Source organism: Rhinolophus hipposideros (assembly GCF_964194185.1).
Source record: "Rhinolophus hipposideros genome assembly, chromosome: 9".
Lineage (NCBI taxonomy): Eukaryota > Metazoa > Chordata > Mammalia > Chiroptera > Rhinolophidae > Rhinolophus > Rhinolophus hipposideros.
The window spans coordinates 26,842,427-26,865,489 of NC_138055.1; the positions used below are offsets into that span (position 1 = coordinate 26,842,427).

General features: G+C 42.4%; 1 protein-coding gene across 1 annotated transcript in view; it reads left to right on the plus strand.

The window, feature by feature from the left end:
• ETV6 (ETS variant transcription factor 6) overlaps positions 1–23,063 on the plus strand; it is a 220,089-nt gene that overhangs the window by 88,778 nt on the left and 108,248 nt on the right. Inside the window, exon 2 of the mRNA XM_081058172.1 lies at positions 3,738–3,867. Within this exon, the coding sequence (XP_080914298.1) occupies positions 3,738–3,867 (130 nt within the window). The remainder of the gene's footprint in view (positions 1–3,737; positions 3,868–23,063) is intronic.

The window sequence follows — 23,063 nt, forward strand, 5'->3', positions numbered from 1 at the left end:
GTTCTGCCTACAAATTTGAGAGCAGCCTGTTTGATATTTTCAGCATCTAAACAATAATGTAAGCTCATCACGGCATTTTTTGTCACATCATTGACCTCCCCTGGCAGTTCACCCCCCTACAACACTTGAATGCATTAATATCACTGTCTGTAGCATTGTAATTTAATTAGAGCAGTGGTTATAATCCTCTTGGGAAAATTGTTATCCTCTCTGTAATGTTAAAATGAAACACGTTTGGTTTTCATCCAACTAACTATTTAGAGATGATTAAGCTCTAAGCAGGTGCTCCCTTTCTCATTGTTGGGGTCAGACGAGAGAAGCAGTCGTGAGAATAAAGAGGTTCCCCTTATTTGGGAAATTGGATGTTAGTCTCCTTTAGCTTCTCTGTCTAGATGTCTCCATCTGGGATCACGGGATTTGTTTCATTTTTCTAATTGCTGATAGTCTGCTAAATGTGCCACTGTAGATGTTAAGTGCATGGTTATAGTAATAGATTACAAAATGTGGACCACGTGAGTCACCCTAGAGATTAACAAAAAGAAAAACCAAAGGAGATAAGTCTGTGGTGTGGGATTCCTAGGTGTGTGTGGTGTTCTCCTCAGAAGGGAGCCCACGCACTGGGCTGCACCCTTTCTGGGATCCCTTGAGGGCTCTGCTGGCCCCTGAGCCCAGAATCATGGTAGGTGTGTAATGGCTGCTAGCAAATCGCTCGAGGCCCTAGAAGTGTGTTCTGCTTTTCCCCATCTTGGTCAAGATAAAGGTGCCCACTCTTCTGTTACTGATATTGAACCATTTCAAAAGAGCTTCTGGTCCCAAGCTTCTGGTGTCACAATCTCGCTGAGTAGAAACCGTCATTAATAATGAGAGGCGTTCAGGGTCCACGGTCATTCAGTCTCTGGCCTTCTTTTGATTGGTTTCATCATCAAAGAGCACAGTGGTCTCCATCTAGAATTGTTTGGACATGGGTAGGGAGGTGGCATAAAATCCCAGGGCAAGCACTGCAGTGTGACATTTCAATGTATCAGTAAGGATGGATGGACCGTGCAGAAATGCAAACACACTGGGGGCTTCCTCCAGAGAAGGTACAGTGAAATGAAGGTACAACGCAGCGGTATGTAGCAAGTCAGGATGTACACATTTTAAAGATGGTACCTAGCTTGACTCTTTTGTAACTAGGCCAGAGGTAAGGTTCCTCCCAAGTAAAGTAAAATCAGCTTCGAGGGCTGGGTTTCTCTCAGCTTGTCTTCAGTGGCGTGGTGAGGAGTGAGGGAGCTGGCGTGAGGTATCCTGTCGCTCATATGGAGTAGTTACAGGATCTTGAGAGTTTCTCCTTTCTTTAAAGAGAAAGTCACCATCGCATTATGAAATGCCATCTTTTTGTCTCGCACTTAGGCCATTTGAAAACTCTTTGGCTGTACAATGTTTTCTTCATCAACAGTTTCACTTCTGCAAAAAAAAAAAAAAAAAAGAAAAGAAAAAAGAAACCCTAACAAAACAGAAAAACTATTTCTGGGAATAAAGTTAACGGTAGATAAACTATCTAGATATATATTGGGACTGGGGGGGTGTTATTCAAGGGTTGAAGTGTATGGAGAATTTGTTACCCTAGGAAAACAGACTATTTTTAAAAGCCTATTTCACCTCAGAAAACCCCTAAGCAGATTTTGTATGTTTCTCATATGTGTGTTTATGTCTTTGCCTTTTTCACCCCCAAAACCCCAAACCAAACACCAAAAATATAACTCATCCTTATGTTAGAGTTGTTCAAAATATGTGTGATATTTGGTAAAGTTCAAGAAAAGTGAAGGGGAAGGTTTCGCCTCTGGGTGACCTTTTTCAGGATATCTTGATATACAGAAATGAAATTTAGGATGTATGTTACTGCCTTTAATTTAAAAATTCACCAGGAAACTTTAGGGTGTCTGTTTAAACAGAAATACTCCAAATGCCCTACTTTCTGGTAGAGCATGCCTCAGGGAAGGTATAGCGATTCCATTCGGAAATTAGCAAAAATGTGCATATATATATTCATTTAAAATCGAAATTTCCTACCACAACCACTAAACTTTCCAGGCTATGAGCAGAAAAAAAGCTTTAATTTGGTTATAGGGCTGGGGGATGCCCCTGCTTCCCTTTGCTCTTTGATGAAATGTAAAATGTTAGAGAACTGTCTTTCCAAAACATAAACACCCCTTTGCTTTATTTTAATCTGTGATTTTTCTTTTGTTCCTGATTTCTATTTTCATAATGGCATCTTACTGATCTTTTTTCCCCCAACCTATTTTTGGACCTTGTGTGTCCCACTTTACTTTGCCCAATTAAACCACAGAAACTAACGGAAGTTATGTTTAGTATGTATAGACTGCAAATCAAACTAGTGGGTATATAGGATGTATCATGTGAATCGCACTGCTCTTCTGGCTGAACACGATAGTTGGTTTCTTGTCATTATTTGCCATGTTTTAACTTCAAACAAATAATAATCCTTCCCATCCCATCCAGTTATTTTGATTGATCTAACAAATACCGCCTGTTTGAATTTAAATAGTGGATCTGCTGAAGCTCCCCTCCCCCTTTTCTTGTCATTTGAATACGTACTTCAGTTAAACAGTACTTTTCTTTCTTTTTTTTAATAGTATTTTATTTATTTGTAGAAGTTCTTTTTTTTTAAAGTTTTTATTGGGGAAGGGGAACAGGACTTTATTGGGGAACAGTGTATATTTCCAAGACTTTTTTTCCAAGTCAAGTTGTTGTCCTTTCAATCTTAGTTGTGGAGGGCACAGCTCAGCTCCAGGTCCAGTTGCCATTGCTAGTTGCAGGGGGCACAGCCCATCATCCCTTGCGGGACTCCAGGAATCGAACTGGCAACCTTGTGGTTGAGAGCCCACTGGCCCATGTGGGAATCGAACCGGCAGACTTCGGAGTTAGGAGCATGGAGCTCTAACCGCCTGAGCCACCGGGCCAGCCCAAATAGTACTTTTCTTAAAAGCAGATGATTCTTTGAGCTCTGAACTACTTCAGAAGGAAAGGAAATAATTGATTCTGAGATGGAGAATGAAGGAACAAGGAGATACTCTTAATGTTACAGATAATTCCTTACTACGAAGAAAAAACTCAAAACATTAGATATTTTTGGTGGTTATTGTATAATGAGATAAGTAGATAACAGAAAAATATTGCTTGTAGATTTATTAACTAAATCTAGAATTTATAATCCGTCACTGTGAGCTTACCTCTCATTGGATGTGAGTACAGGATTATACTTGGATTAGAAGCTGAGGATATTGGCAGAGAAGAGGAAATGTGGTTTTAATCTATTGGTGACATTAATTATGTGACTTGGAAAAGTCCTTTTTGAGAGTAGTCTTTAAAGCCATTCTGTTGGACATACGGCTTCATTTCCTCCTCTTGCATTCCCTTTGTACTTGAATTAATCACTAGTATAAAGAGAGGAAAAAATGGACATCTATTGACCCTGAGTCCAAAGGAAAAACCCTGTTTTAAACATTTCCAGAGTTTTGTTATAAATCCCAAATGCTGGAGAACTGAAAGACAACCCTATAGTGTCTAGAGAGGCGGCAGGTGGGATTGCTGTGAAGCCTGGCTCTGCCCGTGCTCAGATGTACCCCCCCCCTTGTCCCTTGTGCCCCCCCACCCCTTTCCCTGATTTCACACCTCAATTCCAAGTGTTCACTGTCTTTTCCCCCTCACCCTCTTCCTGTCCTTGTTTTTAACAGCAGGAACGAATTTCATATACACCTCCCGAGAGCCCAGTGCCCAGTTACGCTTCCTCGACTCCACTTCATGTTCCAGTGCCCCGAGCGCTCAGGATGGAGGAAGACTCGATCCGCCTGCCCGCGCACCTGCGTGAGTGTCTGCGCGCGCCAGGGACGGGGAAGGACAGACCGACAGACGGACAGACAATAGGGTCAGAAGGATTGACTGTGCAGGGCCAGGGGGCAGGGCTCCAAGCTGGAGAAGGGCAAGCTCTGAAATGGTTTTCCCGTGATTTCGCGAAGCTGCTTTGCAGTCTTTCGCCCCCTCCCCAGCATGGTTTTGAAAACCTTGAGATTTCTGCCCCTTATTTCTCAGTGGATTCACTTCTGCTCTGACATGTTACCCCAAAATCTGGAAATGGGCACTTCATGGCAGAGCCAACTAAATATCCTAAGAGGCAAGGTGAATTTGTTGGGACAGCTGGTCCTCCTAAATTCACACTAACTCCTCTTTAATGTTTTCTTAGGCCTTAGATTTTGCTCAGTTTCTGAGTCCAACTCACTCCTGCTTTGATTTTTATGCTCTGTGCTCTTCCTATCTTTCCAGAGCCTGCCTCCACCCGCCTTTTCCATGCCGGATGCTTTTCTCTCCTTCATTTTCTGTGCCTTGAAATGGCCTTTTCCTCCTGCCTTTCTTCTACTCCCCTCTCTCTTGCTTCTCTTATGCCGGCATGCTTTCACAACTTCAGTCAGTTTGTAGTGTTTTCACCTTTCTCTCCCAGATCATCTCTACCCCTTGCCTCTACCACCTCTTCTGTCTGAATCTTCAGCTGCAACTTGGCAGGGCATCAGGGCCAAGACACTTGTGCTGCTGGGGCCAAACTCCAAAGCAGCCGACACCTGTCATTTCCTTTTTTGTCTTTCTTTCCCCATGCTGCCACCCAGCCCAGATGATACAATGTGATGGGGGCAGCTGGGGAGAATGAATCACCTGATTCCCACCCTGATCACAGTGTCCAAGAAAATGCCAAGTTCTCTGGCTTGAGTATTATCCTGAGGGCACAAGTCCAGGTGATGGAGGACACTGGGTGTCACCTTGGCCCTTTCCTAGTTAATTCCTAATAACTTAAATTGTGGCACGATTGTGCTTGCCATCTCTTTCTGGCATGGTATGGCTCCCCAGGTTATTCTCCTCCTCTTATTCCATCGTTTCTCAGAAGCCAGAAGGTTGCTTGCTGAAAGTGGAGAACAATAGGAGACAGAGGACGCAGGTCTCTCTTTCCTTTTTCTGTGATAATTCAGGGAATCAGATGACTGATTCTGGGAGGTACTAGGGACATATTGCTGGCTTATCACTCCTCCCCCACAGTAAGGATGGTGGCAGGGCTTTTGGCAAGGAGTTGGGGGCCATGAGAATTCTCCTGCAGCTTGCTGTGTCGGTCAAGATTTACAAAGTTGCTACATGATCAGTACATTCCCGCTTCACTTGGGCCAGGAGATAAAGGGCAAAGCTCCGCTTGGGTCAGGAGATAAAGGGCAGAGCTCCACTATACCATCTTCTCCACAGTGAACTTTCATTAAAGACGAGATTGGGATGTAAAGATGCCAAAGTCATGGCTGCAGGCACTGTTGTCCTTAGTAAACTGGAGTGTTGTGTGGTACCATTGGAACAGACAGGATGGCAAAAGAAACCACAGCCAGGCAATAGCATCTTTCCCCCAGTAGCTGTCCTATGACTGGTATATTCACCTCAGGATGGAACACACACATGCCATGAACACTCCTACTACCTAATTTCATTCATTTATTCATTGAACAAATAGTTATTGATTAGCTATGCTGTGCCAAGCACGCTTCTGGATGCAGGGGATACAGAAATGAACAAGCAGACCAAACACCCTCGCCTCGTACAGAGAGAAAAAAATTGGGAACACTTGTCCCAAATGGGCTGCTCTTTCTTTCATAGCTTTTTATTCCTATACTTTGACACATCCTTCCAAGGAGGCCCTAATTCCTGGTTCGACTCTGTCTGCCTTCGCACATGTCAGCTCTTTTACCACAGAACCGCTCTCCATAGGAAGTTATCATAGTAAAAGTAACATACACACCTAACTTGCAATCGGGAAATCTTAATTCTTAACTAGTTCTGCTGTTAAACCAACTGTTTGACTGTGAGTCAGTCACTGTAACACTCAGTTTTCCTACCATACAATATTGTGATTGGAGAATATTTATAAGAGAATATTTAATAGCCCTCTTAACTTAAAAATATTATGATTGTCACCTAAGGGATTAATCTCTCTATTTGGAACTGTTTCTTCCATACCAGCACTTTAATTTTGGGGGGAGTAGAAGGTTTCCCCGTTGAGCCACAGCTGTGCTGCTTACCACTGTTTTGCCAGGCCCTACTATGTGCCTCGCACACGATCATAACAGCTAATGTTTATTGTGGGATTGCCCTGGACCAGGTACTGTGTAAGGTCCTTTATGTAACTTATCTTATTTAATTCTCATAGCAGTACTTGTAAGATCGATATTCTTTTTACATCTCTGTCGCATAATGAATGTAGGGCTTAGAGAATTTAAGTATCTTGCCAAAGTAACACAATAAGAGATAAAGTCAGGATTCAAACTCAGTTCTGTCTGATTCTAAAGCTTAGGCTCTTACCTATTATGCCACTGTGTGTTTTCAGTAAATATTTTTTGGATGGATGGATGAATTCAGGGTTGACACTTAGCCATTATTCACCGATGTGGACGTAGCATTGGTTTATGGCTAGAATCTGTTTAACTGATTCTGTGCTCTGTTACAACATAGAATCTAACAATCTGTTCTAAGTGATTCAGTGCTCGAACTGATTGACTATGGCCAATCAGTTGTTGAAGGGTTTGCTCCACTAGGTGGCTGGATGATGGAAGATGGATGGATGGATGGATGGATGGATGGATGGATGGATGGATGGATGGATTCCCACATAATTATCAGATGCAGGACTATGTCACATTATTGCTGACCTTAGAATACAATTAATTGTTAGATTATGGATTCAGGTCAGGGTGATAATTTTGACAGAGTGCCTATTCTCTGGCACCTAACTTTAGAGACCTCCTTGGTAATCTGTATGTGCCCTGGTGTGACACCAGTAGTTCTAACATTTGGAATGAATCTTCTAAAAGTGGAGGTTCCCAGGCTCTTGCTGTTTGTCCGCAGCTGGGGCTTTCCACATGAGGCTGCAATGCCCTCCTTCCTGTTCTGTTCCAGGACTCGGCTGCCCATCAAGCTGTTTGAGAAACATTTCATGTAGCCCCCTAGGATGGTTGAGTATACTTGAAGATGCATCCCAGCTGGGTTTCCAAACCTAAAAGAAAATAAATATTCTAACAAGGGAGTTGGGTTATTGCTGTTTTAATCTGGGATTCCAGACAATTCCCGGTGGAATGCTCATGGAAAGTACGGGGAAGAATCTGGAAGCCAAGACAGCAGCAGGACATTTATGGTATTGCTAGGTTGAAAGCATTTTTAGCTGCTTATTTTAAAGAGATACTCACCAGACTGCTGTGCCTCAAAGTGGCTTCTCTTCACTATTTATCCTCATTGATCTCCAGATAAACCCTCTCTCTTAGTTCTTTCTTTTTCTCCTTTCATTCTTAAATTAAAATATATCCTTTCCAAGTTGGAGGGAGGGCAGGGATCATAGTGTTTAAGATTCTCTTACCAAGGGTTTCTCATCATCTTGTTTTGCAAACGTAGGGCTATACCAACCTAAGACACAGTGTGACAAATTAGCAAGCCATTGAGAAGTGGAAAGTAATGCCTTTTCCTTTTATTTGCCTGTGATAAAAACAAAGTGATAAATGGAGCAGAGTGTTAAGTGGTGATTGTAGAGGCCTTGAAAGGGACAGGCAGGGGCAGGCTGAGCCTCAGAAAGGAGGAGAGTCAAGAGGGGCAGGGCCAGACCTGTGCCATCTTGGTCTGGCTTTCTCACTGCCCCATGTGCAGGCCAGTGCCCTTTAACAATCCTACTGCAGGTTCCTGGAACTTCCTGTTTCATCAGGAGAGCAAACACAGTATGTTTATTGAGAAGATAGAAAAGGCTTTTTTTCTTCCTTCCATAAAGAGTGCTGAATATTTTTTTAAGCTTGAGGGTAGAGGAGCTAAAGTATCACAATTATAGCAGATAGAGAAAAACAAAAAATTCCATTCTTTAAAGGGAGCATGAGTCTTTCATCGTAGCTTGACAACACTTAAAAGGACCAAAGACCCCCAAGAGTTCCTTGACAAGACCTGCTTGATTCTCTAAGCAGTGAAGGGCTGTTGCTTGGAGCAAGGCATGCCTTTTTCTGATTCTCACTAGAGAGCTCATGGTGTGAGGAAGAGACGTTTTCTCATTTGTCTGCCCAGGGCCCCCCTTTTTCTAAATTCATGGAGGTGTGAGTGCTGAGGGCACAGCAAAGGGTGCCTCGTGAAGTTGTGCCAGCCCTGTGAAGCACTTGGCCTCAAACAGTGATTCAGGGCTACCCATACAATAACAATAAGCATGTTTCAGATTGATGGGGCAGCATTTAAATAAGGAAATGTCTTTATTCTACATTCCTTCCATCATCATTTCACATTTAGTTGATATAATTGCATCTAATTACACAATCGCCATTTGCCCAAAGACTTTGCATTCTGCAGAGCCAGTTTGGTTTTCTAAAATCCCTGTGAACTGGTATTTAAAATTCGGAACCTAGGACTCATTCATCATATTTAATAGGGTTACAGTTTATGATATTGCGGGTTAATAAATAGCCATAATAGCTGCTTGGAGTTTTCTAGAGTCAGAACACCAGAAATAGTCCCTTGGCTCTACTAACTCTCCTTGTGAATCTTTCAAAATTCTTACATTACTACTTCTACTTGTGTGTGTTTAATAATTAATTTAATGCCGTCCTCTGGAAACGTTACCTCGCCGCTCACCCACTTGGCGATTTTGCGTTCTCAGCAGACTGAGTTTAAGACAGTCATGTGACGAGCCAAGCTATATTAGAACCAGGACAGTGAAAAGAGATGCAGTGGCTCTTGTTTCTAATTAGCTGGAGCAACCAACAATTTTACAACTTTCAAGTTATTTTTGTTCCCAAAGAAGAGGCAAAAATGGGAATTCAGTATAATCGCAGTCAGTACTCTATATTGTCGTAAGTAACAAAATGCAGTCATGTACCATCTCATTTAATCATGCAACGGTCCTTGAAGTAGGTATTACTAATTCTGTTTTATTGATGAGATGACAGTGGCTCAGATAAGCCCATTGAATTGTCCAGATTCACACGGCACATGAAAAAGCTAATGTAATTTCTATTTCAGAAGTCACCATTTAGTTTTCTTAGAAGAAAACTTAATGACAGAGTATCACAGACTTGAAAGTGGAGGCATTGCTCACTATTGGAGTCTGGGAGACCATGGGCACAGGGATGGCAGTAGTTATGGCTCTGGTGATGCACTTGACCAGTAATTTGTGCTGAACTACCAACAGGCTGGCTTTCATCGGGAATTCGATCCTGTTACTACGGGCAATTCATTCTGGTTTTGCTCACCCATTTCTACTGTTCTTTACTCTCTTGTGAACAAAAGTTGAAGTTCAGTTTATCTCTGCAACCAAAAGGACAGAGCTGGCTGTGAAGGCCTCAAATGGCCAGCACTGGAAGTGGAGCTCAACCACGTACCCCCATTCCCTGGCATTTCACCTCCTGGGAACAGTTCCCATTTTCCTTTCGTTTTTTCCAAATAAAAAGGCATGGTAATAGGAGGGACTTGGGATCAGACAGACCCGAGTGGGCTTGATTCCAGGGGCTCCTCTCTCTGTAGATTTAAGCTTGCTAAGACTCAAATTTCTAATATACCTACTGATGAGGGTTTCCTTACACGTATCAGAGCTAATTTGTATATAACACCCAGCACAATGCCTGGCAGACAGTGGCCAGGTAACTCACTAGAGCTCAATTTCAGTTTCCCCAGCTGGTAAAGAGCCTCTTTTAGGATGTAGCTTTCCCATTTTCAAGGGCCAAGGGAAGCGTATATATCATTGTCTGTTTCATGAAAGAAAAGGCCTAGAGTTCTGTCTACCCAGTATTGAGACTGATTTCCCTAAGTGACTATCAAAATCAGCTTCGTTTTCTAACCACTCCCTGTGATTTCTAGGAACCCAGTTCTGCTCTGGGGCACTCTATCGCAGAGCCTAATCCTTACCCACACTATATCGGTACCTCTCTCTGTAACTGTTTTCTTTGCTGGCTTTGCCTGAGCTGTAAGCCTCCTTCCTCAGCTTTCCCCATCCTTCTTCTAAGACCTAGCAAGCCCTCCCCTGTCGTTTGCCATTATCAGTGTTCCAAAAATGGCCTCTCCTCACACAGCTGCCTGTGACGTATTGTGACGTCACCAGCAGAGTTGAGGCAAGGACATGGGGAAGAAGATTTAATTCTCAGGATCTTGACAAAGCAATAATGACTTCTCACGAAGATGGTCAGCCACCAGTATTTTATACTGTGTTCCCCTGAAGCCTTCCTTTGAGTGCCTGTATATTTGACATTCAAATACTTGAAGGCTTTCTACTTTTCCAGCAGCCCCTGCAGCTGTACCACGGCGGCCCAGGCTAGCTGCTTCAAACAGCTTGAAGAGAAAAAACAGCCCACAACAGACCAGCCAGGATGCTTTGGAAGGGAAATTTCCTTTTTGGGTTTGCTGTCTGAAAGAATTTCCGATGCAGGCAGACGTTAATTCCTAGCTCCATGCTTCCTGATAAGGAAGCAGCTTCAATAAATGCAGCTATTTTTAGATGCCTTTTTAAAAATATATATATATAACCAGAGGTCTATTGACCTTTTCTTTCACTTCACATTTCATGCCATGCACTCCGTCCGTGCACATTTAAGGCAGTTCCTCCAGCATAAGCTCTGACAGGGTGGCTCTGATCCTGTGGGGATGGGGAGAGCAGGGCTCTCAATGTCCTTAGCATTCTGGAGTAGACATTTGGACGCTATGGGCACTTGGTTGTCCCTGTCTGGTACTGTGCGTTATTTATGTGAGCCCAGAGATGCCCAGCTCTATTCTAGACCCAATATTGAAAGTTTATGACAGACTAAACGGGAGAGCCATTTAAAAATAAATGTTCTATGAGTAGAGACTTGAACAACAAAAGATAAGAAATGACATTTTGATTTTTTTTTTCTGTCTCCTCTCAACTATCTCCCCTTGGATTTTCCCAACCATCAGTGCCTCTGTGGTCTTTCTCTTGGCATATCAGGGTTCTACAGAACAGGAGGTGCCTGTCCATATGTTCCAGGATCGGTCTCGTGTGTACCTCCAGAATTCTGCTGGCAGGTGTGATAAAGATTCAGTATGACATCGGCTCGAACTATGCTTTCTAGGTTGTTCGCCACCTCCTCTACATGACCTCAAAGCACTGATTGGGCTGAGTCTACACCGATACGATGACGTTTCCCTTCCCAACTAACAGATGTTGTCTTCGTACTTGAATTAAACCTCATCGGTAGCTCAGATTCTTGGAGGTTCTGATAGGAGTGGCTTTGACTGTTTCATCTTGGTGCTTTTCCAGAGGTAAATGGTGCCAAGGCCCTTCGGGTGTGACTGATTTCACTGTTGCCATGGGAGGGTTCTGGGTCAGTTGCCTGAACCATCCAGTGTGTGTTGGGGGGTTCTTTTCTCTGGTCTCTTCTGAAGCAAGCTAGAGCAGGATTTGAAAGATTTAAACTGTTCCTGTTTCTGGCCACATGCTGACTGTAAATTCCCAAGAATAATTAGTCACCCTCCCGTGATATTTACTGCTTCCATCTTGGGTAGGTGGACTTAACCCCATTCTTTTGAAATTAGTCTCTATTTCTGTTTCCTCTAGATCATAGATAGAAATAGCCTCCAATGGAGCTATAAGCTTTCAGTGATAGAAATGCAGATTGCGGATATGGATGCTGGATGACGAGCTGTGGATGTGTGGTGGGTACAGATTGGATCCCCGGAAGGAAGGGTAACCCATGCAGTGCTTCACCCATTTAGCTGGGGCTGAATTCTCCACTCCACGGGTGGAACATTAACTAAAGTAGTTCACTGAGGAGGGTGGAGGTTTGTCAGGAGAGATGCCACTATCGTTAAAAAAACAAAACAAAAGGTGCCTAGGTGAATGTTGTAGGATGTGGAAGGGCACTACCTTCGGGTGATATCCAACAGTTTATGTGGCTCCACTTTAGAAGTAACAATGTTAGGATCCAATTACCCATGTGTTTTCCAGAAGTGGCTTACCTTTGCAAATGAGTTTGTCTGTCTTCATACCCCACCTGCCAGTTTAGGAGCTGTGCTCCTCCGTAGGAGCCATTCTGAGGCCACCTGTGTATAAGAGGCCACTCTAGAGAATCACTGTTACAATACTGTGTGAAATAAGTAATCATTGTCACTCCTATTTACTGAGCACCTTCTAGTGCCAGGAACTTTAGACCTGTTATTCTGAATAATTGCTAACACTACAAGGTGGATATTATATCTGTTTTACATTTTGCTCAGAGTGGTAAATCCCTTGCCAGACACACACACAGAGAAAGTGGCAGAGCCACAATTTGAATCCAGCTCTAATTCCAAAACCCAAGGCCTTTTTTCACTTCACCATGTGGCTTCTTAAAAATATTAGGAACTGATGAAAGTTATTTCCTTCTAGCTGTTGGTTAGAAGGAGAAAAGCCAAGCTAAGAGGTGGTTTTTTTTTTTCCAATTTAAACAAAATTTATATAAACCACAGACAAGAAGGGCCAAAGGGGTAAAATCAGAGACATAAACTAAATTGTCTTTTGAACTTATAAAGGAAGATAAATTTTCAAATTCAGTTCTCTATGCAAACTGTTACCTACAACATGTTTTCAGGTATCCATATAAATTCTAAAGTGTTAGAAACAAAATCAAATGAAGCAAAAAGAGGTTCCTGGAGTCCATGATGTTTCATCTTTTTAAAAGAGATGATCTACCTCCCAGATTATTATTATACAGTAAGGAAGGTGTTGTGCTCAAATGGAGATTGTATTACTGGGTTCACAAATGAAAGAATTTTACTTCCTAATACTTTTTTTTTTTTAATCTGACCTGCTTCAGAAAGGTTGTCTGATATTTTGTGCCTCAGTTTAAACCTACCTGGCAGATGTGCTGGGAAACTGCACCCCAGGGCATCAGAGCAGGGGGTGCACTTGTCTTGGTGACCATCCTCTGAGCACTGGGCCAGTGTGGTGACTAATGGAGTCACCCCAAACTATTCATTCTTTCTTTGCAGGCTGCTGTAGTTTGCTCATCTGTAAAGGTAGCCTGGATATATGATTCATCAGGTTCTTCTCACCTCAACCGTTTATTCTTTTCTAATTCCAGAAGAGAAATCCAAGGGGTATTAGCAGTGGAGCATTATCTATAAATGCTAAGAATCATGATTATTCACTTGATTTCGAGCACTCAAAACAACATCACATTTTCGTGCAGATAGATTGTGGTATTTAAGTGACACAGGAAATTGTCCTCTACTTTCACTGTGATTGTTTTGTGAGGACACAAGGAAATATGGAAATTCCACACCTGACACTGTTGGACACTTTCCTACGCTGCCCGTGATTGAGATCAAGTACGGAGCCAGCTCCTAAGACTCAGGTCTTCTGAGGGCTGTCTTGGCCACTTGAACCTTATGCTCGTTCCCAGGACCTTACAGTCAAATCTCAGGCCTGCTTCCCTGTTCTCATAGCACCCCTTTCGGCCTGAGAATTGCCTGTGAGTTGGCCCTTTGCCCAGAGCATTATGTACAGGTGTGGCTTCTGGTAACTACCTACTTGACCCCAACTGTATGATTTGGAAATGCCCTCCGCAACTTGAGACATGTTGGCCTTTCCTGGGACCTGTAAAAATGACTGTGCATTTTGCTCCCTCTCTAGATGCCATCCATTGGATTGAGGGCTTTACAGAGCCAGCTGATCTGCATGGATAGGCCACACAATCCTCCTTCAGCCAGCCCCGTAGCACATGCACAATTAATACTGCATTAATTAATTATGGGGAAAAATAGCACAGTTGGCAAGGGAACGAAGGCTTTCAGCTTCTAAAGTGAAGGCTTTGATGGCTGAGCTTTAAAGTACATTTCCACCCGCCCCGCCAGCAGAGAGAATCTGTGACACTTACACCATCCCCTGGGCATGAAAACTCACACCCAAGAAACTTTCTAAATAGAGGCCCTGAACTAGTTGCTCCGATCATCTACTCTTTGCCACAGGCTATGAAAAGGGGGCGTGGGATTAGGGAGAAAAGAGTTGCCCAAAGCAACCGTGATTCGTGAGTAAAGCCGAATCATTGTTACCTCCTTCAACTATCCCCTGCATCACCAACATCAGGACCTCTTTATAGAGAACTAAAGATGAGCAAATGACTTAGTGCCAACCCTCGAGTAAATAAAAGTACTCTTTGCTCTTCCTCCTTGTATGCCTTACTTCAGGAGGCAGCCCAAAGGCAGAGCAAATTCACAAACCTGTTATTCTCAGGGGTTGGAGGTGTGTCTGTTTGGGGCATATTTTCGTACCAGAAGTGAACAAAGTGGGGGAGAAACTCTTTTCTTTCTTTTTTATTCTGGTTCCTTCCACACCGTTGTTCTCACAGAACTGAACTCCCACACTTATCCTTTTCACTTCTCATGCAAGGTGATGGAGAAGCCACCTCCCAAAATTCCCGCCCTGCACAGGTAGTTTTTGTTCTCTATTTCCAACGCCGTCATTTGGTGTGGGGCTCTTGCTGACCTTAAAATTTGGCCACAATTCCAATAGTCACCCAGATATTTCGGGTTTTATTTAAACGTCTTTTAGGAACACAAAAGTAGAAATTCCCTAAGAGAGATACTCCTCATTTGAGAGTCATGGGTTAGAAACGTCCTTTTAAACTACACTTTAATTCTCTGATCATACTGAGAGGAACTTCAGAGACCTACAGAAATCTAAACTGATAGAAAATTTGTTTGGCCCTTATAAAAGGGAGATTTTTTTCCTTTTGATTCCTAGGCAAAGAAAAATTTTACTTCAGATGTCTGTCTGTGTGTGTGTGTGTGTGTGTGTGTGTGTGTTGGATGGTCTCATAGCCGTGATTCCAGATTGCTTCCTGGAGCCTCTGTGATGATTTCCACCACCCAAAGTGATCCAGGAAAAGAACTTGAAGACACACAACTCGGTATTGTAGCACTGGCTGGCATTGCGCATCCAGATGTGTAACAGTCGCATATCTGGTGCTTCTTTATTTGCTGAAGGAGAATTGAGATTCAGAAAGTGGCTGGCTTCTAAACTTTTCTTGTCCGGAAGGGCACTGCTCTGGATCCAGGACAGAGGGCTTATATAGTTGTCTGTGAACAGGGCCAGTGTTATGCTACAGCAGGAAACGTCGTGACTCAGTTGCAGTGATTTCAGACAGCCCTGAACTTAAATATCTCCCATGGCGAACTACTGTGGTACCTGAAATTCCACTGTTAAGATACATTCCTTTTGGACCCGGCATTATTTCTACCTAGCTTTACTTTTAAGAGTAAAGAATTATCATAGCAGCTAGTACATGTTGGATAAAGATAATACCTTCAGTCCCTGATACCTTAATGAAAATTAGTTTATCAAATCTCTTGATTCTTTTGAAATAGAAGAATCATGGCCAGCATGGAAAGTCAAAGGAGGTAGCAGAGTTGTCAATAAACTTTATATTTTGCTTGCAACTGGCCTTCTCCACGGAGGAGGCAGACATAAAATTAGATGGAAAATCCAGGCCCTTTGATTTAGACAAAACATTGTGAACCTGGACCTCTGAGACCAAGATGAGTAATCTCACACTTCCTGTGCCCAGCTTTTGGTCTCCAGACGTCGCTAGCATCAGTATTGGTCAAAGTTGGGCCCCCTCTAGCACACTGTCAATTTGAGAATGTGCAAGTCATCTGTATTTCCTTGAGAAGAGGAGTGAATTTTGGAATGTAAATCAGAATTCTGAAGCCTTTCAAACCGTTCTCTGGGGTGATAAATGTTCGATCACAATGCCTGGGCCATGCAGATGTACAAAGGACCTGTTCATCCAAGTCTCAAGTTGAAGTGGTCGGGAAAATCTTGACTTGTGGGTAACTTAAAGGAGCTAGCCAAAGTGAGTGGCTTATATGATGAGTGAGTGTGTGGAATCGGGGAGAAAGATCCCTGGTAGCTCTCCATGCAGAGTAATAACTTCCATTTATTGAATACTTACGGTATGTACTTTTCACATGTATTATATCATTTAATCCTCACAACAGTCCTATGGACTACGTTTTCTTATCCTCATTTTACTGATGTTCACTGAGGTTTAAAGAGGTTAAGGGACTTGGCTAAAGCCACAGAGCTGGTAGTCAGAATGGGTCCATCAGATTCTCCACCTTTCCTCCCAATATAAGCCAAAGACCCATTCCTCAGACCAGTCTCTTTAAGAATATGAAAAATAATGTTGGGTCCCCCTCTGAGATCCAGCTGTGGTTAAAACCTCATACATTTTAGAAAAATAGAATAACTCATTAAAATGAAATTATAAATCTACTCCACAAGAAAAAAAAAACCTACCACAACCCAAAACCTCAGAGTTAACATATTAAGATTTCACTGGCTATATGATTCTCTCTAGTCCCTTAAATATCGCTGTTTCCTGGTCGGTAATATCCTTTACAGAGTCCTGGCACTTGAATAGTGTAATAAGATCAGATCCTATCATCCTGCGATTCTAGTGCAATCTAATTGCAGGGTGAAAATCCAGGGCAGGTCTTCGTTCCTCATCTGTCAGTGTCCCTCTTGGTCCCTCTCGTGCTCTATAGTTTGAAGCTCAGTGCCACTCCCTCTTTTTGTGCTTTTGGTCTCTATGTTGTTTTCTTTTCACAACTGTTTTATTTTCTCCTTTTAATGAAGTGATTTGAAATGAAAAATTAAGGACTTCACTGTGAGCCTGGCAGTTTCCTGCTAAAGCCTCTCTGCTAAGAAGCATCATAAAATCCTATAGATTATTATTCACTTCAGCACAGCTGCTTTGAGCTCTCACCCGCTTAGTCATTCACAGTATGTCTGAGAGATTAATTTTCATAAGGCTGTAGATGAAGATATGTCCCCCCTCCATGTTTTACTTAAAATCCTCAGTGGGGAAGTGTATTAAAAAAAAAATCCACCATCCTTGATAAAAGGTAATTTGGTAATAGACATGCTTTAGGAACTCTTAATTGGTTATTCTATCTTCGTGCACCCTCTTCATTTGTAATACTGCCATCTTTCTACCGGAAGTCTCAAGTGTGTAGAGGAGGACTAAGGGGGAACAAGAATTGGTGGTTCGTGTTGAAGTGCCATCCTATGGCTGTGGGGTGCCTGTTTGTTAGTGTGTGCAACGTATGTAAGTCTACATATATACCTGTTTACTGGTGAAAGTTGCAGGTACTGATTCCCTCTTGGAGAGTTAAAGCTCTTGGTGTTACACAGAACGTGAGGGGGGCGAGGGAACAGGAGAATGATGAAGAGGGAGGAAGAGGTGGGCCAGGGTCCATTTCGGAGAGGTCCCCACCCCCTGGGTGAGAGCTCAACTTTTTATGCTGACATCCCAGCAGCCGCAAAAAACCAGGGGCGTTTTCAAGACTCAGCTGCCAAAGTTTCTTGAAGCAGCTCTACTCAAAGGCATATGCTGGGCTCAATTCTGAGGGAAATTTCCTTTTTGGGGAAGTTGAAGCAAAGGAATTTCCTGTGTGGGCAGACAGAGCTTCCTGACTTGAAGGCTTCTTGGAAGGGAAACAGTTTCATAATGAAATGACAAATTAAAGACATACCAGCCGGGTTCACTTCAAAACAGCTATTGAGAGTGCAGGCAAAGCCCCATTATACTCCCTCACAGAACAAAAATAAATCCCATCCTGACAGGTTTCTGTATGCTGGATTATATCCGTCCCCCCGCACCTTCCTTCACAGGCTCTGTCTCCCTTCCTCCCACCCCCGCCATTAGCTGCCACCATCTCTGTCTTTAATAGCTCTCTGGAGCAACCTGCAAGGAGATTTGGGGCATCCCTCTTGCTGCCTTTCTTTGTGGCTTTACCTATTCCTGACCTACACAGGAGCCTTATGGGTTATGTTACAGCCCCATGCTGCCAAGACACAGAAATGACCTCTTTCCTTCCCCTTTTGACACAAAGCAATGATTGAAGATATCTTCAGCAATAGGGTATAAAAAAAAAAATGCAGCCGTTTCCTTGGGCTGGCCTTTAAAATCTTGTAGGCAATAAATGTAAGGGCTCGTCTGATGTTGGGATCTAGGTCTGAAGGTTTCGTTTTGTTGAAGGAAATGAGGGTCTGTGTTGGACAGAGGATGTTCTTATACCTGAATATACACATCATTTTCTACTGTCAGTCAGCCTGCCTTTTTAAAAAGTTGACATGAAGATGCCTTAAGAATTAAATTTCTTTCTTTTTAATGGAACAGACTAGGAGAAAGAATGATGTCGGTATCCTTTGGGGTCAGCATTAATTAAGCTTAGGCTAGTGAAGTAGAAACAACACAGGTTTTAGAATCAGATATTTAAGTTCAAGTGCTAGCTCTAGCAATATACAACTAGCAGTATAACCTTGGACAAATCCTTTAACTTCTTGACCTCAGCTTCTTTATCTCTAAAATGGGTACAGCAATACCCTTTTCACATTGTTGTGAGGAAATTACTAAATTATGATTTCAAAAGCACTTTGTAAACTCCATTAAAGTCTTCACCAAATAGCACTTGTTATTTAACCACTGTTGGGATCTTTTGGGATTGAAATACAAGGTCAGAAATTCTGCTAGGTTACAATAGCAGAATAGTAGATTTGTAGATCAATTTAGCAAATATTTATTAGGGGTTTTCTATGTGAGCAGTATGCTTGGGCTCTGTGAAGGAAAGTAAACTATGATATTTAAAGCACCCACATGATATAGCATAAAAAAGGTCCCTGAATCTTGGACTTAGAGTCAGGAGGCCAGGATTCAATCCCAACTGGCACTCTATAGCTCTGTGACTTAGGGCGAACTGTTTAACCTTTATGAATCTCATCTGCTCATCTGTAAAATTGGGAGAAATGAAACTCTATGACTTTAATAAGTTCTGTCCAACTCTGACATTGTATAATCAGTTTTTAGTGGTCCCTGCCTTTTGCAGTTGTTTATAAGATTTATTCTGTAGAGTAAAGAAGAAGTATTCACTGTATAACAGCCTGTCTGATGAAGAAACTTGTGTCAAGAAGCTCAATTATTTTTTTATATCAGATGTAAACAGGAAAAATTGGTGCTTGCCAGATGTCAGCTATAGCAATTTGGTTTTGGGTGTTTCTGAGTGAATGCTGACTTGAAAATAACTAGGGTCATGGGTTAAACATGGCAGTTTCCTCAAGACAGTTTGTCTGGGGGCTTTGGTTTACCTTCTCCCAGCTGCTCCAGGGAACCCTCAGGATGTTTCCAAATGGTTGTTCGTTTAAACCATTCCCGTCATGGAGATTCTTGTTCAAATAGGTGTCCAGGATAGAGGCCACAATGTTGCCAGTTACGGATTATTATGTGCTGATATGTTATTTTAGGACAGCCACATTCTTCCTCTATTTTTCAGTTTGTATGAGTTTAGGACTATTACTAATTTTGCCTCAAAAACAGTCTTCTCAGCATCCATTTTGGATTTGAGAAAACCGAGGTACTAGAAAAATTAGGTACCACGTCTATAAAATCACAATTGCAAAATGGTGACATCCCAAGCACTAAGTAAAAACAGCTGTCATTTACTGGGTGTGTGCTATTTACAGGTCTGGGAGGTAGGTGATACTATCTTTGCTTTACAGGTACAGAAAGGAAGGCTTTGAAATGTTCAGTAATTTGCTTAAGGCCACAGAACTGGTTGGTGTTAGAGCCAGAATTTGTACCCAGGTCTTTCTGCTCTGGAATCTGTGTTCTTTCAGTGCATCCCATCTGTGTTATTGATTGTTATTAAATTGACCTCAGTGCTTAGACGTGAAGTCCAGTCTATCCCAGGTCCCTGAAGAGAAACAAAACTAACCTCATAGTCAGCATACTCTTCTAATGGCCGAAAAGCCTGCAGCTTCTCATTGTGGAAAATAACCTACCGGGGCAATAAACTGAGCAAACATAACCCTGCCCCTGGCCTCTGGAAGAAGGCCTGTTCTGTTTCATCCTACGGCCACCTTGGCCTAGAACCCCAGTGGCCAGTTTTGGTTACTCCTTGCAGATTAGGACAGAAAGCTGCCGGCCATGTTTCAGATAGGTAAGGAAAGGGACCAGTACCAGGTCCCACTCTTTTCCATGTGAAATTCTTTGGAAATATCATTTGTGGCTGCCTGGGCTTTTTCTGAAGAAAATTCAAATCTCATTCTATTCAACAGGCAAGCATTGATTGAAGAACCACTTTGTTCAGTGCTCGGAATACAAAGATGAGTTAGGTAGGAACTCAATCTAAGAAAGCAAAAACTCAGATAATCTTATTTCGTAAAACTGGTATTTACTGAGCACCTACTGTACCCGATAGAATGATCATTAAGGGAGATAAATATCTAAAACTGACAAGGATATGTGTTATATCTCCACAGACAGTATAGTTTTTTTTCTTGATTCTAGGTTTGATTTTGTTAACGTTTCCTCTGTACAAAGTAAGCTTATTGTGTGTTTCCTATTAAGTCCAACGTTGTTTTTTCCACTTATGTGACTATAATGTAAATTACTCCAGAATTAATTTCTTCTCCTCATTCCCATCATTAATCTTATTTTTCTTCCCCAAAGAATATAGTCTTTCAAAACTATTTTTCAATAAAGGCCAAGATATTCTTAAAATTCACTTATATTTAAAACACAGATAACATCCAGGAGAAAAATCTGAGAAAAAAATACCATTTTGGTGGTACCTAATTATAAAAGACTCACAGTGCTAAGTTATTCTTTGGCACATGTAGCAAAACACTGTGTAGATGTCATTTTGAGTTCATAGTAAGGGGAGAAATGGGTGTCGTTTCTCCTGTAGAGAAATGGAATCTCTCATTTTAATCTTTCATTGGCCTCTAGCAGCCAGGGGGTTCTTTTTAAAAAATTCCTTTTCTTCATTACTTTGTATTCTCTCTTTGGCCTTATGGTACAAAAAAAAAAAAAAAAAAAAAGTACTGTTGGAATGCTATGACCAAAGTAAACTTTAATGTGCTCTTTTGCTCCTCTGGTGAGGAAGTGAGGGGATGTGGAAGAGATTGATTGATTGATTGATTACTTACTTTGGTTGGAAGTGAGAAGGGAGGCAGAGGGGAGGGTTTGGAATAAGAGCTGGTGTGCATTCCCCTACATCTCAGTCCTGTGATTCCTTGAGTGCTTTTCTTACCTGGCACTCTCAGGCAGCATTGCTAGGAGAGAATACATTAGGAGGAGGATATTAATGGAGGAGTTGCAGGAGCTGAAGAGGTGTTAAAAGGAGCAAGACAATTGACAGGTGGATGAAATTCAATATCCTTTCTGTTCTTTTTACCTTCTCTTTCTTTTAAAAAAGGAAAGTTGCTAATTATTAAGTGTGAGTTATGTCCTTTTCAGTATCCCCTGCTCTTCAGACACAGGTGGAAAAAACCCACTGGGCCTCGAGTTTGCTAAGCAGAGCGCCAGACTGTGGATGTTGGGAATTGACAGTGTCTTCCACAGGCCTAACAGTTTCACTGGACCACCAAGACCCCAGGTGATGGAGGCAGTGGCCCAGGTTTAACTCTGGGTGTGCAGAGAAAGGAAGCTCCACCTCCTTTGTTCACCCCACACTTGTTGGATGCTGGAGTTGCCTCTGGCAATCTTAAAGGAAACCAGAGACCTTGATGTGGTCCAGGCCCATCCTGAAGCCTGAGGCTTCTGAACGTAAACATGACAGATCCAGCCTCCTTCCCATAATTGCTGGGAATCCCTAACCGAGAGGGTCCTATGCAGCCACTGTTAAGCCAAGGATAGGTCATAGCCCCTTTTCCCTCCTCCTGCCCTATGACAACCTTAGGATTTAGGGAAAATTAAAATAGACCTCGTAAAAAGGTATCACATTCTCATGCACAAATGTAGCTTTTTTTTTGATTCTAGAGAAAAAAAGCCTTTTGACGTCTGGTAACAGCAATAAGCAATGGCTATGTCCACCTTCCTGGATGATCCAGTGGTCTTGCCTAAGACCCAGAGTGATTCGGACATGCTTTAACGGATGGCCAACATCAAGTCTTTTTAATTCTCCCATTAGAGACTGATTGTGAAAGCACTGCCATTGACCTGCCACATACAGGAACTCCGGTTTCTGGGAATGTCGCCGACTATTAGGAATTGACACCGAGTAATGCTTTAACATTGCACAACTCACAGTAGTGAGCTAGATGCTGTAGAAACAGTGCATTGCAGATGGTCCGTATGTGTTAGGTGGTAATTCCAATGGTGTGTGCATTCCAGTTTTACTTGTGGTTCTTTGTCAAGTAATGTAATAACCGAGTTCATAATTCTAACCTAGGGAGCAGTTGCTATATGTGAACTTTGTTGCTTTAAAATCTTGAGACGTGCTTTCATTACCTCCCTCTTTGTCTCCGAGGATTTATATTTTTAATGGCATTCAAAAGTCAATCTCCAAACACTTTAGAGCTAAATCCTAGCAGAGACAAACTTTAAACTGGCGGGAGTCAGAGGTAGAGAGTCAGAGTGAGATACTGTATGTCTGGATGGTGGCAGGTTTGTATATTACCAGAGTGATCGGCATGGCACCAGCGACAGCTCTGCACTCAGCGCTACACTCAGAGAAAGTGGATTCTCGTAGCCAACAGAGGGGAAGAAACTGAGGACTGTGGAGGCATGCCCCCCTTCCTTGTACAGTTCTGGTCACGATGTTTTAGTCCATATAACCAATGGCATGGCCTCTTTAACCACTTGGGTTCCTCTGAGTAAACCAAGACTCTTCAGAGAGTGAACGGTGTTCCCTTGAATGTCAGCTAAACTCATACAAGGTTTAAACAGGCTTTCCCAGTGAAGAATTACATTGCAGTGGAATGAGACTGTGACTTGGAGTCAGGAAGCCAGACCCAGCTCTGACGACACTGCCTTGCAGGTCCTTACTTTCCAGATTGTCAAGCTCCCACCGGTTCTAACAGTCAATCATCCAATTATACGGAAAGCCCCTAGTACGTATATGATACATTGGCGTAAAAAAGGTAGCTGATTAAATATAATACGGTGTACCATGCTCACCTCCATCAAAGGTATAATGATGTTGTGATCATATGTATGAAAAGTTTTAAACACCTGAAAAGGAGAAGG